The 19,752-nt window shown below is 37.0% G+C and overlaps 1 protein-coding gene across 4 annotated transcripts in view; it reads left to right on the forward strand.

Moving 5' to 3' along the window:
* The window catches only part of SHOC2 (SHOC2 leucine rich repeat scaffold protein), an 87,433-nt gene that overhangs the window by 14,996 nt on the left and 52,685 nt on the right, over positions 1 to 19,752 (forward strand). For all 4 annotated transcript variants that reach the window (XM_061403438.1, XM_061403439.1, XM_061403437.1 and 1 more), the window contains exon 2: positions 16,960 to 17,884. In XM_061403438.1, coding sequence (XP_061259422.1) covers positions 17,182 to 17,884 — 703 coding nt within the window. In that variant the 5' untranslated portion in view covers positions 16,960 to 17,181. The remainder of the gene's footprint in view (positions 1 to 16,959; positions 17,885 to 19,752) is intronic.

The raw sequence follows: 19,752 nt of genomic DNA on the forward strand, positions 1-19,752 counted from the left end.
TAATATTGAATGGTTTGCCTTGGAAATGAACTGAGATCATTTTATGCTGGTTTCTGATCAAATGAAATAGCTCATGTAAAGTCTTAGGGACAAGAGATAGCAGAACTTGGGGGATTGGAAAGAAGTGTTTGTGACCAGAGGATAAGGTGGGGAATGTTGGAGTTGTAGCTGAAGTCAGGGGCCAGATCATGAAAGACTTGAGAATTATTGCTAAGAATTTTGGATTTTATCTTGAGGGCTGTGTTTGTGGGACCACCCCCTCTCCCATCCAGGTGTTTTAATTTGGATAGTTGGTTGATTAGATTTGAGTATTTGAAAAGAAAGAAAGAAAGTGAAATCGCTCAGTTGTGTCCAGCTCTTTGTGACCTCATGGACTGTAGCTTGCTGGGTTCCTTCATCCATGGGATTTTCCAGGCAAGAATACTGGAGTGGGTTGCCATTTCCTTCTCCAGTGAAGCTTCCTGACCCAGGGATGGAACCTGGGTCTCCCACATTGCAGGCAGACTCTTTACCATCTGAACCACCGGGAAATCCCTGAGTATTTGAAAGATTACTTTAGTTACAATGTAGTGATTAGATTAAGAATAAGATGGGGAGTGGATGCTTGAGACCAGTTACAAAGCTATTACAGGAGAATGTTCAGTGTACCTGGCTCAGGGTAGTGGCATTGAGAATAAAGAGAAGTTGAAGAGCCAGGAGTAATTTTATGGGAAGAATGAGTAGGATTTAGTGATTGTTAGGATATGAAAGATGAAGGAGAGAGAGGAGTCAGTATGACCTTAGGATTCCTGGCCCTCTTCCACTCTTATAGTTGATCTCTTCTTAGGTGTTGTCTCTTTAAGATGAAGCCTTTCCAAGGCTCATAAGTGCCTTTGTGCTTCAACAGCTCTTACCACACTGTTTTTGCCTTTACACTTGTTTGTTAGCTTACAGGTAAGGATAATATGCTTTATTATGGTTGCATACTTGGCACCTTGTGCAGTTCATGGCATTTAGTATATTTTAAATGTTGACTGAATGAAACTATAGTTTTTATATTTATGAAAATTGAAATATTCATAATTGAAGAAAAAGCTGGTTTCTGAACTGTCAGTATTCAGAAATTTGGTTTTATAACTTCAATATGAATCAGATCGCTCCAGGCACTTTTGAATATCGCTTGTAAAGCAGTCAAATCTGAAGTATTGGCTATATTTGGCTCCTCATGAACTATTGTGGACTAATTTAAATGGGTTTGATTATTATGTTGCCCTCCTCTGGTATTGTATATTAGAGTTTTCTTTGTTAGTTTAAAAGAGAACATAACCGAACTACCATTCTCTGTTTCAAAATGAACATGGCCAATTTAAAAAAAAAAAAAAAAACCAAAATGAACATAGCTTTTTCTTTCCCCCCTCACTGATTGTAAAAGGAGGGAATTCTTGTATTTATTTTAAAAAATGATACAAAGATAAATAAAAGTGAAAGCCATTCTTACAACCAAGGATAAACATTGCTATCATTTGATTAAGACTTTGCGATTCCTATATATATGTATATATGAACAATATCATTAAGTTAAAAATTGAGACAAGAAATACTTTATATATATAATTACTTATATGTGCGTGCGCGTGCACACACACGCACACATATCCTTCATAGGAAGAATTCTCATAACTAGTATATAGCCAAGTAACTCAATAGCAGTAGAATGCTAAATTTAAATTCCTGCAAGAGATCAGGCAGGTAACATAAATGAGTGAACTCAGTAGGGATTATATATGAGATTGTTGAGTTGGAGAGCGCTGTGTGGGCACAACTTCTGTTCACCACTAGTTGGTTTTTGTCATTAATAAATGTTGACCCAGTGGTGCTCACATTTAAAATTTTTTTAAAAATGAGAAGTAGTAGTCTGAATTTGTATGTGAAACTTCCAGTGATTGCTACTGCTGCTAAGTGCTTCAGTTGTGTCCGACTCTGTGACCCCATAGATGGCAGCCCACCAGGCTCCTTCGTCCCTGGGATTTTCCAGGCAAGAATACTGGAGTGGGTTGCCATTTCCTTCTCCTCCAATGATTAAATATTGGCAAAATAAGAAAAGTTAAAACCATGGTGAGTACTATACATAATGTAGCTATAGTCCGTATTTTGCCTGAATACCACAAACGGGAAGAATGGAAAGATTTCTTCACCGTCCCTAATCAAAGAAATAAAGATAATATGTCATTTTTCATACATCAGATTGATAAAAATGAGAAAGAATAATGATTGTCAAGATTGAAAGAGTGTAGATTTATGCATTCTCTTTGGAAGAAGACGGTTTAGAACTACTTACACATATTTTAGTGCTTCCCTGGTGGCTCGGCCGGTAAAGAAACTGTCTGCAATGCAGGATACCAGGGTTCAGTTCTTGGATTGGGAAGATCCCCTGGAGAAGGGAATAGCAACCCACTCTAGTATTCTTGCTGAAAAAAATCTATGGACAGAAGAGCCTGGCGGGCTATGGTCCAGAGGGTTGCAAAGAGTTGGACACGACTGAGCAACTAACACTAGCATACGTGTTTCAAAGGCACTTTAGTTTTGACCGAACAGTTCTGCTTTCAGGACCCTGCCTTATGGAAATACTGGTTCCTGTATATAAAGATTTATGTTAAATGAAGCATTATTTGTGCTACCTATCCCCCCCCCACTGAAGGCAAATAGAAATAACCTAAACGTCAGTTGATAAGAAAATGATTAAGTAAATTATGGTGTAGTCATACCACAAATTATAACAATGAAAAGGAATGAAGGATATCTGTGTTCTTGTGTAGAAAGAGTCCATAGTTTGTTGTTGGTGTTGTTCAGTTGCTAAGTTGTGTCTGACTCTTTCTGACCCCATGTGTCCTTCACTGTCTCCCAGAGTTTGCTCACATTCATGACTGTTTGAGTCAGTGATGGTATCTGACCATCTTGTCTTCGCCTCCCCCTTCTCCTTTTGCCTTCAGTCTTTCCCAGCATCCAGATCTTTTGCAGTTGGCTCTTTGCATCAGGTGTCCAAAGTATTGGAGCTTCAACAACAGGCCTTCCAATGAATGTTCAGGGTTGATTTCCTTTAGGATTGACTGGTTTGATCTTGCAGTCCAGGGAACTTTGAAGAGTCCATAATTTACTGTTTATCATTTATGTGCAAAATTGTAAACCTAAATTTATGTGTGTATGCTATCATTTTAAATATCTGAATGAAACTCCATTGTGTGGCACCATAATTTATTGACACTTGATGTACATGTAAGTTATTTCTAATGTTTGGTATTTGTATGCACATTTCTTTGAACATTTTTTTGATATTTGTATTTGTAATGTTGTCTCCAAAGATAAATTCCTTTTGTATATTATACAGTAACATATTAAATATCTGAGCTTTCATAGATAGTTTGAAGAAATACATTTGTCTCTGAGAGTCTGCTGTTTGTAACCTTTGATCTGAGTAAATGCACCTTAGGCACAGTGGTCAGAGAGCTAATAAAGAAGTGGCACTGTGTTTACTTATCTTAGATTCCTTAAGATTTTTAAGGGTAATTTAAGTACTGATTTCTGTCTGCTCAATATATGCTTATGATAGAGTCCAAAAGATACAGACATATGCAGCAAATATTTCTCCTACTCTGAGACTTCTGCCTAGTTTTCTTTCCTATAAAACCACTCTCAGTTTTGTGGGTACCTCTGTATTTTGTACATATAAGCATATGTTTATATATATATATTTTCCCATAAATAGCACAATATGCTGTTCTACACCTGGGTTTTTCTCACTTATTTATAATTAATATATTTTTGCAGTGCTTTGTATGTTCTACAGCCTGTTTTAACAAGCATTTTAGTATTTATTACTAATCTTCATCACAATCTTCATGCCACATCTTGAGAGGTAGATAGTATTATTTCATCCTCCTCTTACAAAGAAATTAACTGAGGCATAGAAACTTTAAAATGCTAGGTAGTTGGGGAACTGGAAATTGAATTCCAGCAGTCTGTCTACAGAGTTCTAACTATTACCCAGAAAGCTTTACTGTCTCAATTATGTTATACCAGTACATGGTTGTTGACCATTCTTTTTAGTAATTACAAAGTATTTCACTGAATAAAAAATAATGTATATAACCATGGCCTTGGTGATGGGCACTTAGGTTATTTGAATATATTATTGTTTACATATAGTTCTACAATGAATATCCTTGTGCCAATATAATCCCTATGTCATTTTGTACATACAGAATTTGCATGTATTTCATTTTCATCCTTTCACATTTGGGCAGGATGAGGGTGAATCTAGTATGCACAGTTATATTTTATTTTGTGATCTAATATCAGACTTTTTCCTTTAATGGGTATGTTTCGTTCATCTGTGTTTATTATAGCTTTATGTTTATTTCCTTATCTTTTATACCTAAGAGAGTAAGATACAGATCAAGCTATAACTATTGAGGTGTACTTAAAGGTATAAAGCAGCATAAAGTATTGTGAAAGTGAAAGTATTAGTCACTCAGTCGTGTCTGACTCTTTGTGACCCCATGAACTGTAGCCCACCAGGCTCCTCTGTCAATGGAATTCTCCAGGCAAGAATACTAGAGTAGGTAGCCATTCCCTTCTCCAGGAGATCTTCCCAACCCAGGGATTGAACCTGGGTCTCCTGCAGTGCAGGTGATTCTTTACCATTTGAGCCACCAAGGAAGCTCTAATATTTGGTAATACTCATCTATGAAGCTGTCTGGTTCTGGACTTTGGTTGGTTGAAAATTTTTTGATTACTGATTTGATATCATTCCTGATAATTAGTCTGTTCATATTTTCTGTTTCTCCCTGATTCAGTTGTGAGAGATTGTACATTTCTAGGAATTTGTCCTTTTTTTCTATGTTGTCCATTTTATTACCATATGATTGTTCATAGTAATCTCTTGTGATCATTTGTTTTGTGGTGTTGGTTTTAACGTCTTTTCCATTTTTGATTTTATTTGTTTGGGCCCTCTCTCATGAGTCTGCCTAAAGGTTTAGCAACTTTGTTTATCTCTTTAAAGAACTCCCTTTTAGTTTCATTGATCTTTTCCATTGCCCGCCCCCCCCCCTTTTTTTTTTTGCTTTTTAGTCTCTGTTTCATGTATTTTTGCTCTGATCTTTATGATTTCTTTGCTTCTGCTGACATTAAGTAAGTAAGTATGTATTAGTTGCTCAGTTATGTCTGACTCTTAGCAACCCCATGGACTGAGCCAGCCAGGCTTGCCTGTCCATGGGATTCTCGAGGCAAAAATACTGGAGTGGGTTGCCATTCCCTTCTCCAGGGGATCTTCCTGACCCAGGGATTGAACCTGGGTCTCATGCATTGCAGGCAGATTCTTTACCGTTTTTGAGCCACCAGACAATGGGTTTTGTTATTTCTTCTTTTTCTAATTCCCTCAAGTGTAAGGTTAGGTTGTTTGAGATTCTTAATGCAGCCTGAGATACACTTATATCACTGTTTCCCTCTTAGAACTGCATATGCTATGTCCCATAGATTTTGGCTCAGTGTATTTTCATTTATCTGTTTTTTTTTCTTTTTTTAAAAATGTTGCCTTAATTTCTTCAGTAATCCATTGATGTTTAGTGTGTTCAAGCCTCCATGTATTTGTGTTTTTTGCAGTGTTTTTCCCTTGTTGATTTCTATTCTCACAGCCTTGTGATTATAAAAGTTGCTTGATACAATTTTAGTCTTCCTAAATTTACTGACTTTTTTGTGGCCTAGCTTATAGTCTATCCTGGAGAATGTTCCATATGTGCTTGAAAAGAATGCTTATTCTGCTACTTATGGATGGAATGTTCTCTGTATATTGGGTTGGCTAAAAAGTTCTTTTAGTTTTTAAGTAAGTGATATATTTTTCATTTTCACCAAGAACTTTATAGAACAACATATTCACCATTTTGTTCCCCTACCTTCTGCCTTTTTTCAGGCAACTTCATAATTCCATCTTCCCAAAACTTTTTATCTTTTTGAGCAAAGAACTATTCCAGGTGCCTTTTACAGTCTTCCAGGAAATTGAAGTTTTTTCCATTAAGAGAATTTGTAAAGGCCGAAATTAATAGAAATCCAAAGGAGCAATGTCTAGTGACTATGGTGGATGAATCAGAACTTCCCAGCCAAACTGTAGCAGATGATATTTACGACTTTTGTCTTTTAAACTGTGGAAAATTCTGAAAGAGATGGGCATACCAGACCACCTGACCTGCCTCTTGTGAAACCTATATGCAGGTCAGAGAGCAACAGTTAAAACTGGACATGGAACAACAGACTGGTTCCAAATAGGAAAAGGAGTATGTCAAGGCTGTATATTGTCACCCTGCTTATTGAACATCTATGCAGAGTACATCATGAGAAACGCTGGGCTGGAAGAAACACAAGCTGAAATCAAGATTGCCGGGAGAAATATCATTAAGCTCAGATATGCAGATGACACCACCCTTATGGCAGAAAGTGAAGAGGAACTAAAGAGCCTCTTGATGAAAGTGAAAGTGGAGAGTGAAAAAGTTGGCTTAAAGCTCAACATTCAGAAAACTAAGATCATGGCATCCAGTCCCATCACTTCATGGGAAATAGATGGGGAAACAGTGGAAACAGGGTCAGACTTTATTTTTGGGGGCTCCAAAATCACTGCAGATGGTGACTGCAGCCATGAAATTAAAAGACGCTTACTCCTTGGAAGGAAAGTTATGACTAACCTAAATAACATATTCAAAAGCAGAGACGTTACTTTGCCAACAAAGGTTCTAGTCAAGGCTATGGTTTTTCCTGTGGTCATGTATGGATGTGAGAGTTGGACTGTGAAGAAAGCTGAGTGCCGAAGAATTGATACTTTTGAACTGTGGTGTTGGAGAAGACTCTTGAGAGGCCCTTGGACTGCAAGGAGATCCAACCAGTCCTCGGTGTTCATTGGAAGGACTGATGCTAAAGCTGAAACTCCAATACTTTGGCTACCTCATGTGAAGATTTGACTGCTGGGAGGGATTGGGGGTAGGAGGAGAAGGGGACGACAGAGGATGAGATGGCTGGATGGCATCACCAACTCGATGGACATGAGTTTGAGTAAACTCTGCGAGTTGGTGATGGACAGGGAGGTCTGGTGTGCTGTGATTCATGGGGTCGCAAAGAGTCGGACACGACTGAGCGACTGAACTGAAGTGAACTGACAAGGTTTATCAGTCTGTTATGTATTTTCCTTTACCAATGAGACTTTTCCTTTTGTAATTTTCATATTTCTAGTTGTGGCCTTTTCTTTAACATTTCTTACAAAACTGGTTGTAATGTTGAACTCTTTTAGGTTTTGCTGGTCTGTAAAACTTTTGCTCTTCCCTCCAAATCTGAATGAAAGCTTTGCTCAGGAGAGTATTCTTGATTGTAGATTTTTCTCTTTCATTTTTTAAAATATATCATGCCTTTCTTTCTCTTCTGGTCTGTGGAGTTTCTGCTGAAAAACAGCTGGTAGTTTTATGTATATAACTTGTTGCTTTCCCCTTACTACTTTATCTTTTACTTCTGCTATTTTAATTACCATTTATCTTTGATGTGGTCGTCTTTTGATTGATTCTGTTTGGAATTCTGTGCTTTGTGGACCTGGGTGTCTTGTTTCCTTCCCTAGGTTAGGGAAGTTTCCAACTGTTTTGTCCTCAGATATGTTCTCTGTTCCGCTCCCGTCCCGCCCCCCACCCCACACACATTTCTGGGATCTCTGTATGTGAATGTTAGTATGCTGATGTTGTCCTAGAGGTTTCTTAGACTGTCCGTATTTCTTTTTATTCTTTTTTCTTTTCAGCTTTAGTGATTTCCGTTGTTTTTAGCTCACTCCTTTATTCCTTTTCATCATCTAATCTGCTGTTGTTTCCTTCTAATGTATTTACTTCATTTATGGTATTCTTCATCTCTGGTTGCTCTTCGTATTTTCTAACTCTTTGTTAAATCTTACTGTGTTTATTCCTTCTTCTCCCAAGTTCTTTGAGCATCTCTAAGACCATTACCTTGTACTCTTTATCGGGTAGATTCCTTATCTCCACTTAGTTTTTTTTCTGGGGTTTTAACTTGTTCCCCCTTATTTTGCCTGTTTTTGTGCTCAGTCGCCTCTGACTCTTTGTGACCCCATGGACTGTAGTCTGTCAAGCTCCTCTGTCCATGGGATTGTCCTGGCAAGAATACTGGAGTGAGTTGCCATTTCCTTCTCCAGGGGATCTTCCTGACTGGGGGATCGAGCCTGTTTCTCCTGTATCTCCTGCATTGCAGGCAGACTCTTTACCACTGAGCCACCAGGGAATCCCAGGTTCCTGCTTTCATTTCTATTTATTCAATAGGTTGGTTACATTTCCTGATCTTGGAATAGTGGCCTTATATAGAAAATGTCTTAGAGGTCCCCATAGCACACTCCTCTGTAGTCACCAGAGATTTAAGTTCCAAAAATGGCCTCTGTGTGAGTTCTTTTGGCCTTTGTGTTGTGGTGGGCTACCTTCTGTGGGTACACTGAGAGTGGCTGGCCTGGTTGGTTGCCAGGCCCCACCTTTTGTGGAGGCTACTGGCAGCTGGTAGGTAAGACTGGGTCCTGGCACATTTGGCTCCATGGACAGAGGAGTCCTGTGGTGGTGCTGGCCTGCCAGTGGGTGGGCCGAATCTTTAAAGACTGGCTGTGGGGCCACAAGAGTTCTGGAATTTATGTTGGCCCACTGGTGAGTGGGGCTGAGGCCCAGGGGATCCTGGGGCTTGTGCTGTCCAATAGTGGGTAAGTCCTGTCAGCCTACTGGTAGGTAGAGCTGGATCCTGGAGTCTCTGACTGTGGGGCCTCAGGGTCCCAGACTTGGTGTTAGCCCACTGGTGGGTGGCACTGAGGCCCAGGAGGTCATAGTTTTTCTGTTTATCTTTTGGATGTTTGAATTATATTAACTAGTGTTTTCTTCAAGAGCAATTAATAGGAACAATATTCCTTCAGTTCTTACATGTTTAATAATATTTACCTGTTTTTATACTGAACTATATTGTTAGAACTCAGTATTAATTCTTGGTCATATTTTTTTGTCCTTGAAGACTCTTTGCAGTTGATCTACTGTCTTTGCCACTGAGTCCCTCCTCCTGTTTGTTTTTAGGTAGCAGTGAGTTTGTATAGATTCCCAAAGAATTCTCTTTGAATCCTTGAAGTACAGTAGTTTCCCCCTTTAAAATTTATGTTTTTCTTTTTTTTTACTTTTCAATATTGTATTGGTTTTGCCATACATCAGTATGAATCCGCCACGGGTGTACACGTGTTCCCCATCCCGAACCCCCCTCTCACATCCCTCTGGGTCATCCCGGTGCACCAGCCCTGAGCATCCTGTATCATGCAGAAGTCTATGTTTTTCAATAGTACTTTTAACCAAATTCCTTTAGATCAGAAATTAGCTAGCAGATATGTACATTTAACATTAGAATACAGGATAGAGACTGAGTTAGGTTATAAGGCGAGTCAAATTTAATATAGCTAGAACTCCTCAAGTCTCTGAACATCCAGTTCCCCCTCCTCACTTATGGGAATAATTCTCTTTATCCTAGGCAAGAGAAAAATAGTTAGAAAATAAGCATGTACTCTTTTTAAATTTTGTATTGGAGAATAGTTGCTTTAAAATATTCTATAAATTTCTGCTGTACAGCAAAGTGAATCAATTATATGTACACATATATTCACTCTTAAGATTCTATTCCCATATAGATCATTACAGAGTATTGAGTAGAGGTCACTGTGCTATGCAGTAGACTCTTTTTAGTTATCTATTTTATATAGTGTGTGTGTCACTCCCAACCTCCCAATTTATCCCCACCCCCACTTCCCTCTTGGTAAAAATAAGTTTGCTTTCTATATCTGTGACTCTATTTCTGTTTTCTAAATAGGTTCATTTGTACATTTTTTTTTTAAGGTTCCACATATAGACAGTATCATATGCTGTTTGTCTTTGATTTACTTCACTCACTATCTAGTTCTATCCATGTCACTGCAAATGGCATTTTTCATTCTTTTCTATGACTGAGTAATATTCCATTGTGTAATATATATTACATCTTCTCTGTTGATGGACATTTAAATTGTTTTCACGACCTGACTAGGGTGAATAGTGCTGCAGTGACCATCGGGGTATGTGTATCTTTTTGAATTATGGTTTTCTCTTGATACATGTCCAGGAGTGGGATTGCTGGATCCTATGACACTATTACTAGAAGGGACTAGTCAGTACTGGTTTTTAATAATTAGTGCATGGGCCACGGATGTATGAGTCAGGCTCTTTTCTAAATTGAGCTGTGTTATCACTTTCTAGTGGCCAGTTATTGAAACATTTATATATTCTGTTAATGGAAAAGTAGAGCTAATTGGTGGTAGAGTTAAACTGTAAGGTACTGAATTAAAATTAATTTATAAAATATATTCTTTTTATCATACTTTTCAGGAAGATACCACTCAGTAGAAAATAATTGAACTTGTTGAGTTGAAAGTTATATGAATTATGCATTTAGGCATATAATAATACATGGAAGAAATTTCTCATTTGCTCAGAAATTTCTCAATTTCTCAGATTTGTTAATAAACTACTGCTGCTGCTAAGTCGCTTCAGTCGTGTCCGACTCTGCGACCCCAGAGACGGCAGCCCACCAGGCTCCCCTGTCCCTGGGATTCTCCAGGCAAGAACGCTGGAGTGGGTTGCCATTTCCTTCTCCAATGCATAAAAGTGAAAGTGAAGTCACTCAGTCGTGTCCGACTCTTCACGACCCCATGGACTGTAGCCCACCAGGCTCCTCCGTCCATGGGATTTTCCAGGCAAGAGTACTGGAGTGGGGTGCCATTGCCTTCTCCGTAATAAACTACTAGTGTGATCTATATGGAGGGAGAATAATTTTGTAAAGATATTTAGATTTTCTGTATTGGGTTTTTTAATTTAGCATTTCTTAAGACTATAGAAAGCAATCCTACCTTTTTCAATCTTGCTCTGTTAAAACCTTGATTCCTGTGTCAACCTGATTATTTACATGGTTATGTATAACCCTTTAATGTATTATGAGATAGTATAGTGGTTACGACATGGGTTTTGGAGTTGGAACTGTGTTAGCCTTGTGACTTAGTCAATTATGGTCTGTGTGATCTTTGACAAGTTGTTTGATTACTCTTGAGCCTTAGTTTCCTTATCTATAAATGGATGTTAATCTGGCTCCGAATTGTTGCAAGGACTTCATGAGATAAGAGCTAAAAGCATTTAGCACTGTGCCTGACAAGTAGTAAGTACTAAATAAACATTATCTGCTGCTACCTCTAGTGTTATTATTGTCAGACTCCCACCATGCTGTTGGGCAGATAATTTAACTTCCATAAACCTTAGTTAAGGTGAAAGTGAAAGTGAAGTCGCTCAGTCGTGTCTGACTCTTTGCGACCGGTGGACTGTAGCCCACCAAGCTCCTCCATCCATGGGATTCTCCAGGCAAGAATACTGGAGTGGGTTGCCATTTCCTTCTCCAGGGGATCTTCCCGACCCAGGGATCGAACCCAGGTCTCCCACATTGCAGGCAGACGCTTTAACCTCTGCACCACCAGGGAAGCCCTTAAATACAAGAATCGGTCTCTCAGAAAACCTCCTATAGAGACACAGAACTTCAGATCCAAGTACTAACATCAAAGATTTCAAGGGAGGAAAGGAAGCCAGGTTGAAAGAAGAAGGGGGAGGAGGCGGGAGAGGGGGAGCGAAAGGGGTGGCCTTACAGACGTCCCCTGCCACCTCCAGATACCCAGGCATTATGGGACTTTTCCCTGGGCCTCCAGAGAAGGCAGGACTGGAAACTCGGCCCTACCAGAAATCAGACAAGACCAGGACCAGAATTCGAGTTCTCTGCCAAGAGGAGGTGATCAGTCTCCAATCCTCAGCTCAGGCTGAAGGCCCTTCAACCAGATTCCTGTGTCTAGGACCGGGGGACTAGAAAAACAGGGAAGGATAGAAAGGGTTAAGGAGAGGAGAGAGAGAGAGAGAGAGAGAGAGAGAGGGAAGGGGAGAGAGGTCAGTAAAGTCTCATCTGTTAATGAGAGTAACACTCCTGGGGTGCCTGCTAACAGATGGTCACTTTGGAAATCAAATATAATCGTGTGATAGTAGTTTATAAATTTCTCAACCTATCTGAAAAGAGGGAGCAAGTCTTGTACCATTAGGATTGGGCAGGTAAAAGCAGAGGCAATGGGGATCTGCTTTTTTGGGAAAGGGTTTAACTGAAGACTTGATAACAGATTTGCTAGACTGAGGCAGATGTAGATACGTAAGTTCCTTTCCTGATAAGTCAGGCTCAAAGTGCATATCTGTTTCACCAGTGTTCTCCATGTGATATGTGTAAGATCCTAGATGAAGAGTTTGTGGCAAAGTCCAAACTCAAGCTCAGTGTCCATGGCCCTTTATGATTTGGTCTCAACTTCAATTTCTTTACCTCATTCCCTGGCATTTCCTTTTCTTGTCTCTCTCTCTCTCTCATCACCCAGTATCTTTTTCCAGAGAGAGAGGTAAGCAGTTAAATGAACAGTTTGAGGGTGTATTCTTTTATTTTTTTCTGTGTTATTACACAGATTTGTAACTCTCACATACATTTATATTTTTATTCAAACAAAAAATGCCAAATTAATCATATTAAGAAGAAGCGACATTTTCAAAAAGTCTTTACTGGATTGTATGCCCATCAGCAGTCTATGAGAGTATAAGTGTCTCTGTGTCCTCACCAGCACAATTCTTTTTTTAGTTTTTAATCAGTTTGATAGGTATTATTTCTCATAGTTTGTTAAATATTCTTCTAATAAGTAGAAGAAGATGGCTTTCTAAATCTTTCATACAGCCAGAAGAGGACTCAGAGTTCATTTGCCCATTTGCTTCAAAATGAAAACATAACTTTGGACTCTACTGAAATCCACTTGTCAAACATTGGGTTAGCGTTCTACTTAGTTGTCTTTACAGCTGCAACTTAGAAGCCACCTTGGAACCACAGCTTAGAAACCACCATCCTGAATTTGATGTTTCTCAATCCTTTGTGTGTCTAAATGTATGGTGTTTTTTTTTTTTTTTGGCAAAGAATTAAAAAATTTACACAAGTAGAAATACAAAGGCCCAACAAACATTTGAAAATGAATGTCAAGAAATACAAATTAAAACTATGAGAAGTACAATATTGGTTCAAAGTCAAAAATATTTTTAAAAAGAAAAAAAAAAAGACAGGACCGTCCATGGTATGATAAATGTGTTCACAAACCATATATATTAATTTGTATGTATTGAAACATTATACAGATGGAACCATTCTTTATCATTATGCAATTTATATGTTTTATGTCTTTTTAAAACTTTTTATTTTATATTGGAATATAGTGGGTGAAAATGTTGTGTTAGTTTCAGGAGTACAGCAAAGTGATTCAGTTATACATATATATAGAGCTACTCTTTCCTGTTTAGGTTGTTACATAATATTGAGCAGAGTAGATTCTTGTTGGTTATCCATTTTAAATATAATTGTGTGTACCTGTCAGTCCTAAACTCCCTACCTGTCTCTTTCCACCACGCTTCCCTGGTAACCATAAGTTCTCTATGAGCCTGTTTCTGTTTTGTAAATAGGTTCATTTGTATCATTTTTTTAGATTCTGCATAGAAGTGGTATCATATTTCACTTTCTCCTTCTAACTTAATTCACTCAGTTTCTGGGTCCATCCATGTTTGCTGCTGCAAGTGGCATTTCTTCATTCTTTTTAATGGCTGAGTATTATTCCATTGTGTTATATATACCACATCTTCTTTATCCAGTCCTCTGTTGTTGAACACTTAGGTTTTTTCCATGTCTTGGCTGTTGTAAACAGTACAGAAATTGGGGTACTTGTGTCCTTTCGGATTCTAATGCATGCTCAAGAGTAGGGTTGTAGGATCTTATGATAGCTCTATTTTTCGTTTTTTTAAGGAACCTCCATACTGTTCTCTACAGTGGCTATACCAGTTTACATTCCCACCAACCGTGTAGGAGAGTTCCCTTCTCTCCGCACTCTCTCTAGCATTTATTGTTTGTGAATTTTTTGATGATAGCCATTCTGACTGATGTGAGGTGATATCTCAATGTAGTTTTGATTTGCAGTTCTCTAATAATTAGTGATGTTGAACATCTTTTCATGTGCCTCATGGCCATCTGCATATCTTCTTTGGAGAAATGTCTATTTAGGTCTTATACCCTTTTTTGATTGAGTTGTTTTGATGATATTAAGCCCCATGAATTATTTGTAAATTTTGGAAACTAATCCCTTGTTGGTCATGTCATTTGCAAATATTTTCTCCAATTCTGTGGGTTGTCTTTTTGTTTTGTATGGTTTCCTTTGTTATGCAAAAGCTTTTACATTTAATTAGGTCCCATTTGTTCATTTTTGTTTTTATTTCCACTACTCTTGGGGGATGGACCGAAAAAGATATCACTGCGATTTATGTCAGAAAGTGCCTATGTGTTCCTGTAAGAGTTTTATAGTGTCTGGTCTCACATTTAGGTCTTTCATTCATTTTGTGCTTATTTTTGTGTATGTTAGAGAATGTTCTAATTTCATTTTTTTACATCTATTGAATAGCTATCCATTTACATTTAAAATAATTATCAATATGTATGTTCTTATTACCATTTTCTCACTTGTTTTGGGTTTGTTTTTAATAGGCCTTTTTCCTTCCCTTCCTCTTCTGTTCTCTTTCCGTTTGATGACCATTTTTGTGTGTTTAGACTGCTTTTTCTTTTTTGTCTGTTTATCGTAGTTTTGGGATTTGTTGTTCCCATGAGGTTTTGATATAGCAGTCTAATATATGTGCAAGGTTGTTTTAAGTTTGCTGGTCTGTTTCCCACCTAGAAAAGTTCCCTTATCATTTGTTGCAAAGCTGGTCTGGTGGTGCTGGTTAGCTTTTGCTTGTCTGTAAAACATTTGATGTCTCTGTCACATCTGACTGAGAGCCTTGATGGGTACAGTATTCTTTTTTTTTTTAATTTATTTGGCTGCATCACATCTTAGTTGTGACATGTGGGGTCTAGATCCTTGACCAGGGATCGAACCTGGGTCCCTGCACTGGGATTGCAGAGTCTTAGCCACTGGACCACCAGGGAACTCCTAGCATATTCTTGGTTGTAGGTTTTTCCCTTTTATCACTTTAAATATGTCATACCACTCCCCTTGGGCCTGCAGAGTTTTGCTGAGAAATCAATCAGATGATAACCATATGGGAATTCACTTGTATGTTATTTATCATTTTTCCTTTGTTGCTTTTAATTTTTTTTTCCCTTTAATTACTATGTGTCTTGGCATGTTCTTCCTTGGGTTTATTCTGCCTGAGACTCTCTGAGCTTCCTGGACTTGGGTGACTGTTTCCTTTCCCATGTTAGGGATGTTTTTAGCTATTATCTCTTCAGATATTTTCTCAGGTTGATTCTCTCTCTATTCTCCTTCTGGGACCCCTATAATGCGAATGTTGATGCATTTAATGTTGTCCAGAGGTCTCTCAGACTGTCTTCATTTCTTTTTATTCTTATTTTTTCTTTTCCATGGCAGTGATTTCCACCATTCTGTCTTCCATGTCACTTATCTGTTCTTCTACTTCAGTTATTCAGCTGTAGATTCCTTCTAGTGTATTTTTCATTTCAGTTATTGTATTTATCTCTGTTTGTTCTTTAGTTCTTCTTGTTCAGTCACCAAGTCATGTCTAACTCTTTGGGACCCCATGGACTGCAGTCCTCCAGGTTTCCTTGTCCTTTACTACCAGTCTGTCTTCTTGTATCTACCTTTCAGAATATTCTGCTAGTTGCTTCATGTGTTTTGTCAGGGTTTTAAGTTACAATTAATGTGAAAAACAGAATATTTTTCTAACTTGTATGGAATTATTATTATTCTAACTTGTATGGAATCAGAAGTCTTTTATTGTAATTTAAGATTCAGTATTGTAAAGCTTTCACATATGCATTTAAGGTAAGACTAGGGAATATATTTAGTATATGTGGCTTATTGATGTGTTTTTCTGAGTAACTAATTATTAAATGTGATGATCAACATTCTAGTCTTATACCAAGAATAGATCATATTAGCCTAGTGTTGTCTTACTTCCATCTCCCCTTGTATTTTCAACCTTTGTGGGTCATTTTGGTCAGTCATTTTTACCAGTGAACTGTTCCTGTTTCTAAGAACCCTTAATCCTTCTCACTGTCAACTGAAAAGTTACCTTTTCAGTTCCTAGAATATAGGTTTCATGGATATTGCTCTGTTATTGTTTCTCAAAAGGGGTACTTAGAGCCCCTTTCCTGATGTATTTGCTATTTTCCATATGTATCTCAATTTTGTTCCTTTACTCCACTGCTCTCCATTCTGTCATGATTGCCTTTCAAGTCTTTCCTTTTGCTTGAAACTGTTTGTTAATTAGCTGCAGATATAGCAGTTTTACTGTAGTAGTTAGGCATGTAGGGAGTGTACCACCATTTTGGAATCTTAGTTTCATTACTTTGCCAAGATCACAAAGCTGGTTATTTAAAGATATTTCTGTGCCTCAGTTGTCCCTGTGTGTAAGATAGGGGTAAGGATTTATCTCAGGGCTGATATAGAATTAATGTTTGTAAATTCCTTGCAGTGGTGTTTGTTCATAGAAACTACTTAGACATTAGCTGCTGTGGTGATTTCTCCATGTTTCATCACTTTAGAATTTTGCATTTTGATTACTTGTTCTTATCTTACCACTTCCTGTTAGATTGTAAATTCCTCAAAGTTAGAATCTGTTTTATTAATTTTTAGTTTTTTAATGGGTTTTGTAAAGTAGAAGGTGTTCAATATTATTACTGTTTCAAATCATAGGAAAATAGCAAAATTGTCAGTAAGATTGTTTGCAGCACCAATTTACTTACTATAAATGATAACCTAAAGTAATTTAATACTCTCTCTGTATTATATTTCAGGAATTCTAATGAATCATTGATTGACCAGCACCATTTTACCAGTTGGAATGAGTTATCAGAAATGGGCATAGTGGTTTTAGATCCAGCATGTAACAGATGGAGATTACTTCTTCAAGCCAACACCTTTTTTGACTGTGTAGGATCTTTGTCTCTTCATCTTTGAATTTCTTTTGTTGGTAAATAAAAGGAGTTCATGTAGTTTTTGCCCTAGCTTGAGTCACCATGAGTAGTAGTTTAGGAAAAGAAAAAGACTCTAAAGAGAAAGATCCCAAAGCACCATCAGCCAAGGAAAGAGAAAAGGAGGCAAAAGCCTCTGGAGGTTTTGGGAAAGAGAGCAAAGAAAAAGAACCTAAGACCAAAGGGAAAGATGCCAAAGATGGAAAGAAGGACTCCAGTGCTGCCCAGCCAGGGGTGGCTTTTTCGGTTGATAATACGATCAAACGGCCAAATCCAGCACCTGGGACTAGAAAAAAGTCTAGCAATGCAGAGGTGATTAAAGAGCTCAACAAATGCCGAGAAGAGAACTCAATGCGTTTGGACTTATCCAAGAGGTCTATACACATATTGCCATCATCAATCAAGGAGTTGACTCAATTAACAGAACTTTATTTATATAGCAACAAATTACAGTCCCTCCCAGCAGAAGTGGGCTGTCTAGTAAATCTCATGACACTGGCTCTAAGTGAAAATTCACTTACCAGTTTGCCTGACTCTCTCGATAACTTGAAGAAGCTGCGGATGCTTGATTTAAGGCATAATAAACTGAGAGAAATTCCTTCAGTGGTGTATAGGCTAGATTCTCTCACCACTCTTTACCTTCGCTTTAATCGTATAACTACTGTGGAAAAAGACATCAAAAACCTGTCAAAACTCAGCATGCTTAGCATTCGAGAGAACAAAATCAAACAACTACCTGCTGAAATTGGTAAGAGGCCTTGCATTACTTTTATTATTTATAGTATTTATTATGCTAAATAGTTTCGTTGAGTTCTTTTCCATATCAGAAAGTGTCTAATAACTTGCCTTAAAAAAAAAAAAAAAAACTAATTAGTTTCTAAGTTCTGTCTTTAGCTTGCTTTAATCGGTTTTATGATATTAATAGTACATGGTTTGAGATCATTTTATAGACCTAGAAAATGACTTAGAACGTAAATGCAATTGGGCCTTTTTCACACAAAACTAATCTACTTTCATTTTCATTGGGAAATAGTAAATTTGAAGCAGAAAAAAATTCTTGGCAAAGTTTTTAGTTGTTAACCATCTGCTTTTAAAGTATTTACAGATAGCATTATGTAAGACGCTTTAAGGCTATGTTTTCCCATTTTCTGACATTTTCCTTTTTACCTGAAAATGTTTGTTTAAATTCACATCTCTTTTCTACCTAATTTACCACAAAAGATTGGCATGTAAGAGTCTTGTGAATAAGCTGGGTGGTAAGCAAGTTGAAAAATTTTTTCATTTTGAAAATACTTACATGTTCATTAAAAACACTCTGAGGATGCAGAAAAGTACAGAGGCAGCTATAGTTAATGTCAACACTTAGTATTTTGATAGCTTTCATTCTTATTTTTACACCTAAAGCTATATGTACTAAAAAAAAGGGGGAATGCTTTTAAAAGAATGGATAGATGGATAAAAAAATAGGAAATATACATGTGTAAACAAGTCAGTAAAAAGTTACTTGTTTGATATTTTTAATTAAAATTTTTTCAGCAACTTTTGGAATAGAGTAAACTGTTGATTTACCAGATTTGAGAAATTGATAAAGGTATTGTCTTTGTAGGCCCTTTTTATGAGAGTTCAAAAACTTGACATAAAAATTGATTATGTAACTTTTAAAGATAAGTTTCTTTTTTTGTGGGTGAAAGATTTATTCTGAATAAAACAGGTTAGTTAAATATATTGTTGCCTTAAGTGTTGGTCTTACCAGTGATAAAAGAAACTTTGTTTTTAGGCTGTGCAGCTTTGTAGAGATACAATACTCTGTGGGCATTTAAAAATTTTTTGTTTAGCTTTGAAAAAAATGTAATTTATATTTTAGGTATGGTATTCTATTATATTTAGCTCTAGCCAGAAACTTAAAATCTTAATTTAATTTTGGTTTAATTAAATATATTTAGAAATCCATGATTGATTTTTCTCAAAGATTTATAAAGTGTGACACACTTATAAGATATTAAAATATTCCTGAAAATTTGAGTGGAAAGGCTCTTTTCCATGTTTTCAGATAGGAATGTGATTGTTGAATGACTTTTGATTCTGTACTTGATTTGATCAAAATTTGACCTGTTTATGTGATTCATTGTAGAATAGAATTATAAGTTTTTGGGGAATGTAATGCTGAATTTTTAGGTAGACATATAAAATGTTATTTGCTGTCTTTGTACTTAATGTTTTGTGCATGTTACACTTCAGTCTAAAATGTTGACTTTCATTCATATGAGAGTTTTTCATTAAGGACTTTCTGTAGAAATGTTATCAAATTACCTGGGAATTAAGAACATTCATTTCTTAAACAGGAAATTATTTCATTGGACTTTAAATTTACTTCACTTTGTTTTTAAGCATATGGATAAAATATTTTTACTATAAAGTAATGCATTTATTGGCAAATTTTATTTAATTAGGTTGATTTTTGTGGCTGCCTAATCTTTGGACCTTTATTTCTAAATTTGTTGTTTTTTAATAGTGACATTGAATTTTGTGTTCTTTTAATTTCTGTATTTCTATGAAAATAGTAACTTCATAAATGTCATTCATATTCCAGGCAAGGCATCAGATAGAAAGTAAATT

Source organism: Bos javanicus, chromosome 26, assembly GCF_032452875.1.
Source record: "Bos javanicus breed banteng chromosome 26, ARS-OSU_banteng_1.0, whole genome shotgun sequence".
Lineage (NCBI taxonomy): Eukaryota > Metazoa > Chordata > Mammalia > Artiodactyla > Bovidae > Bos > Bos javanicus.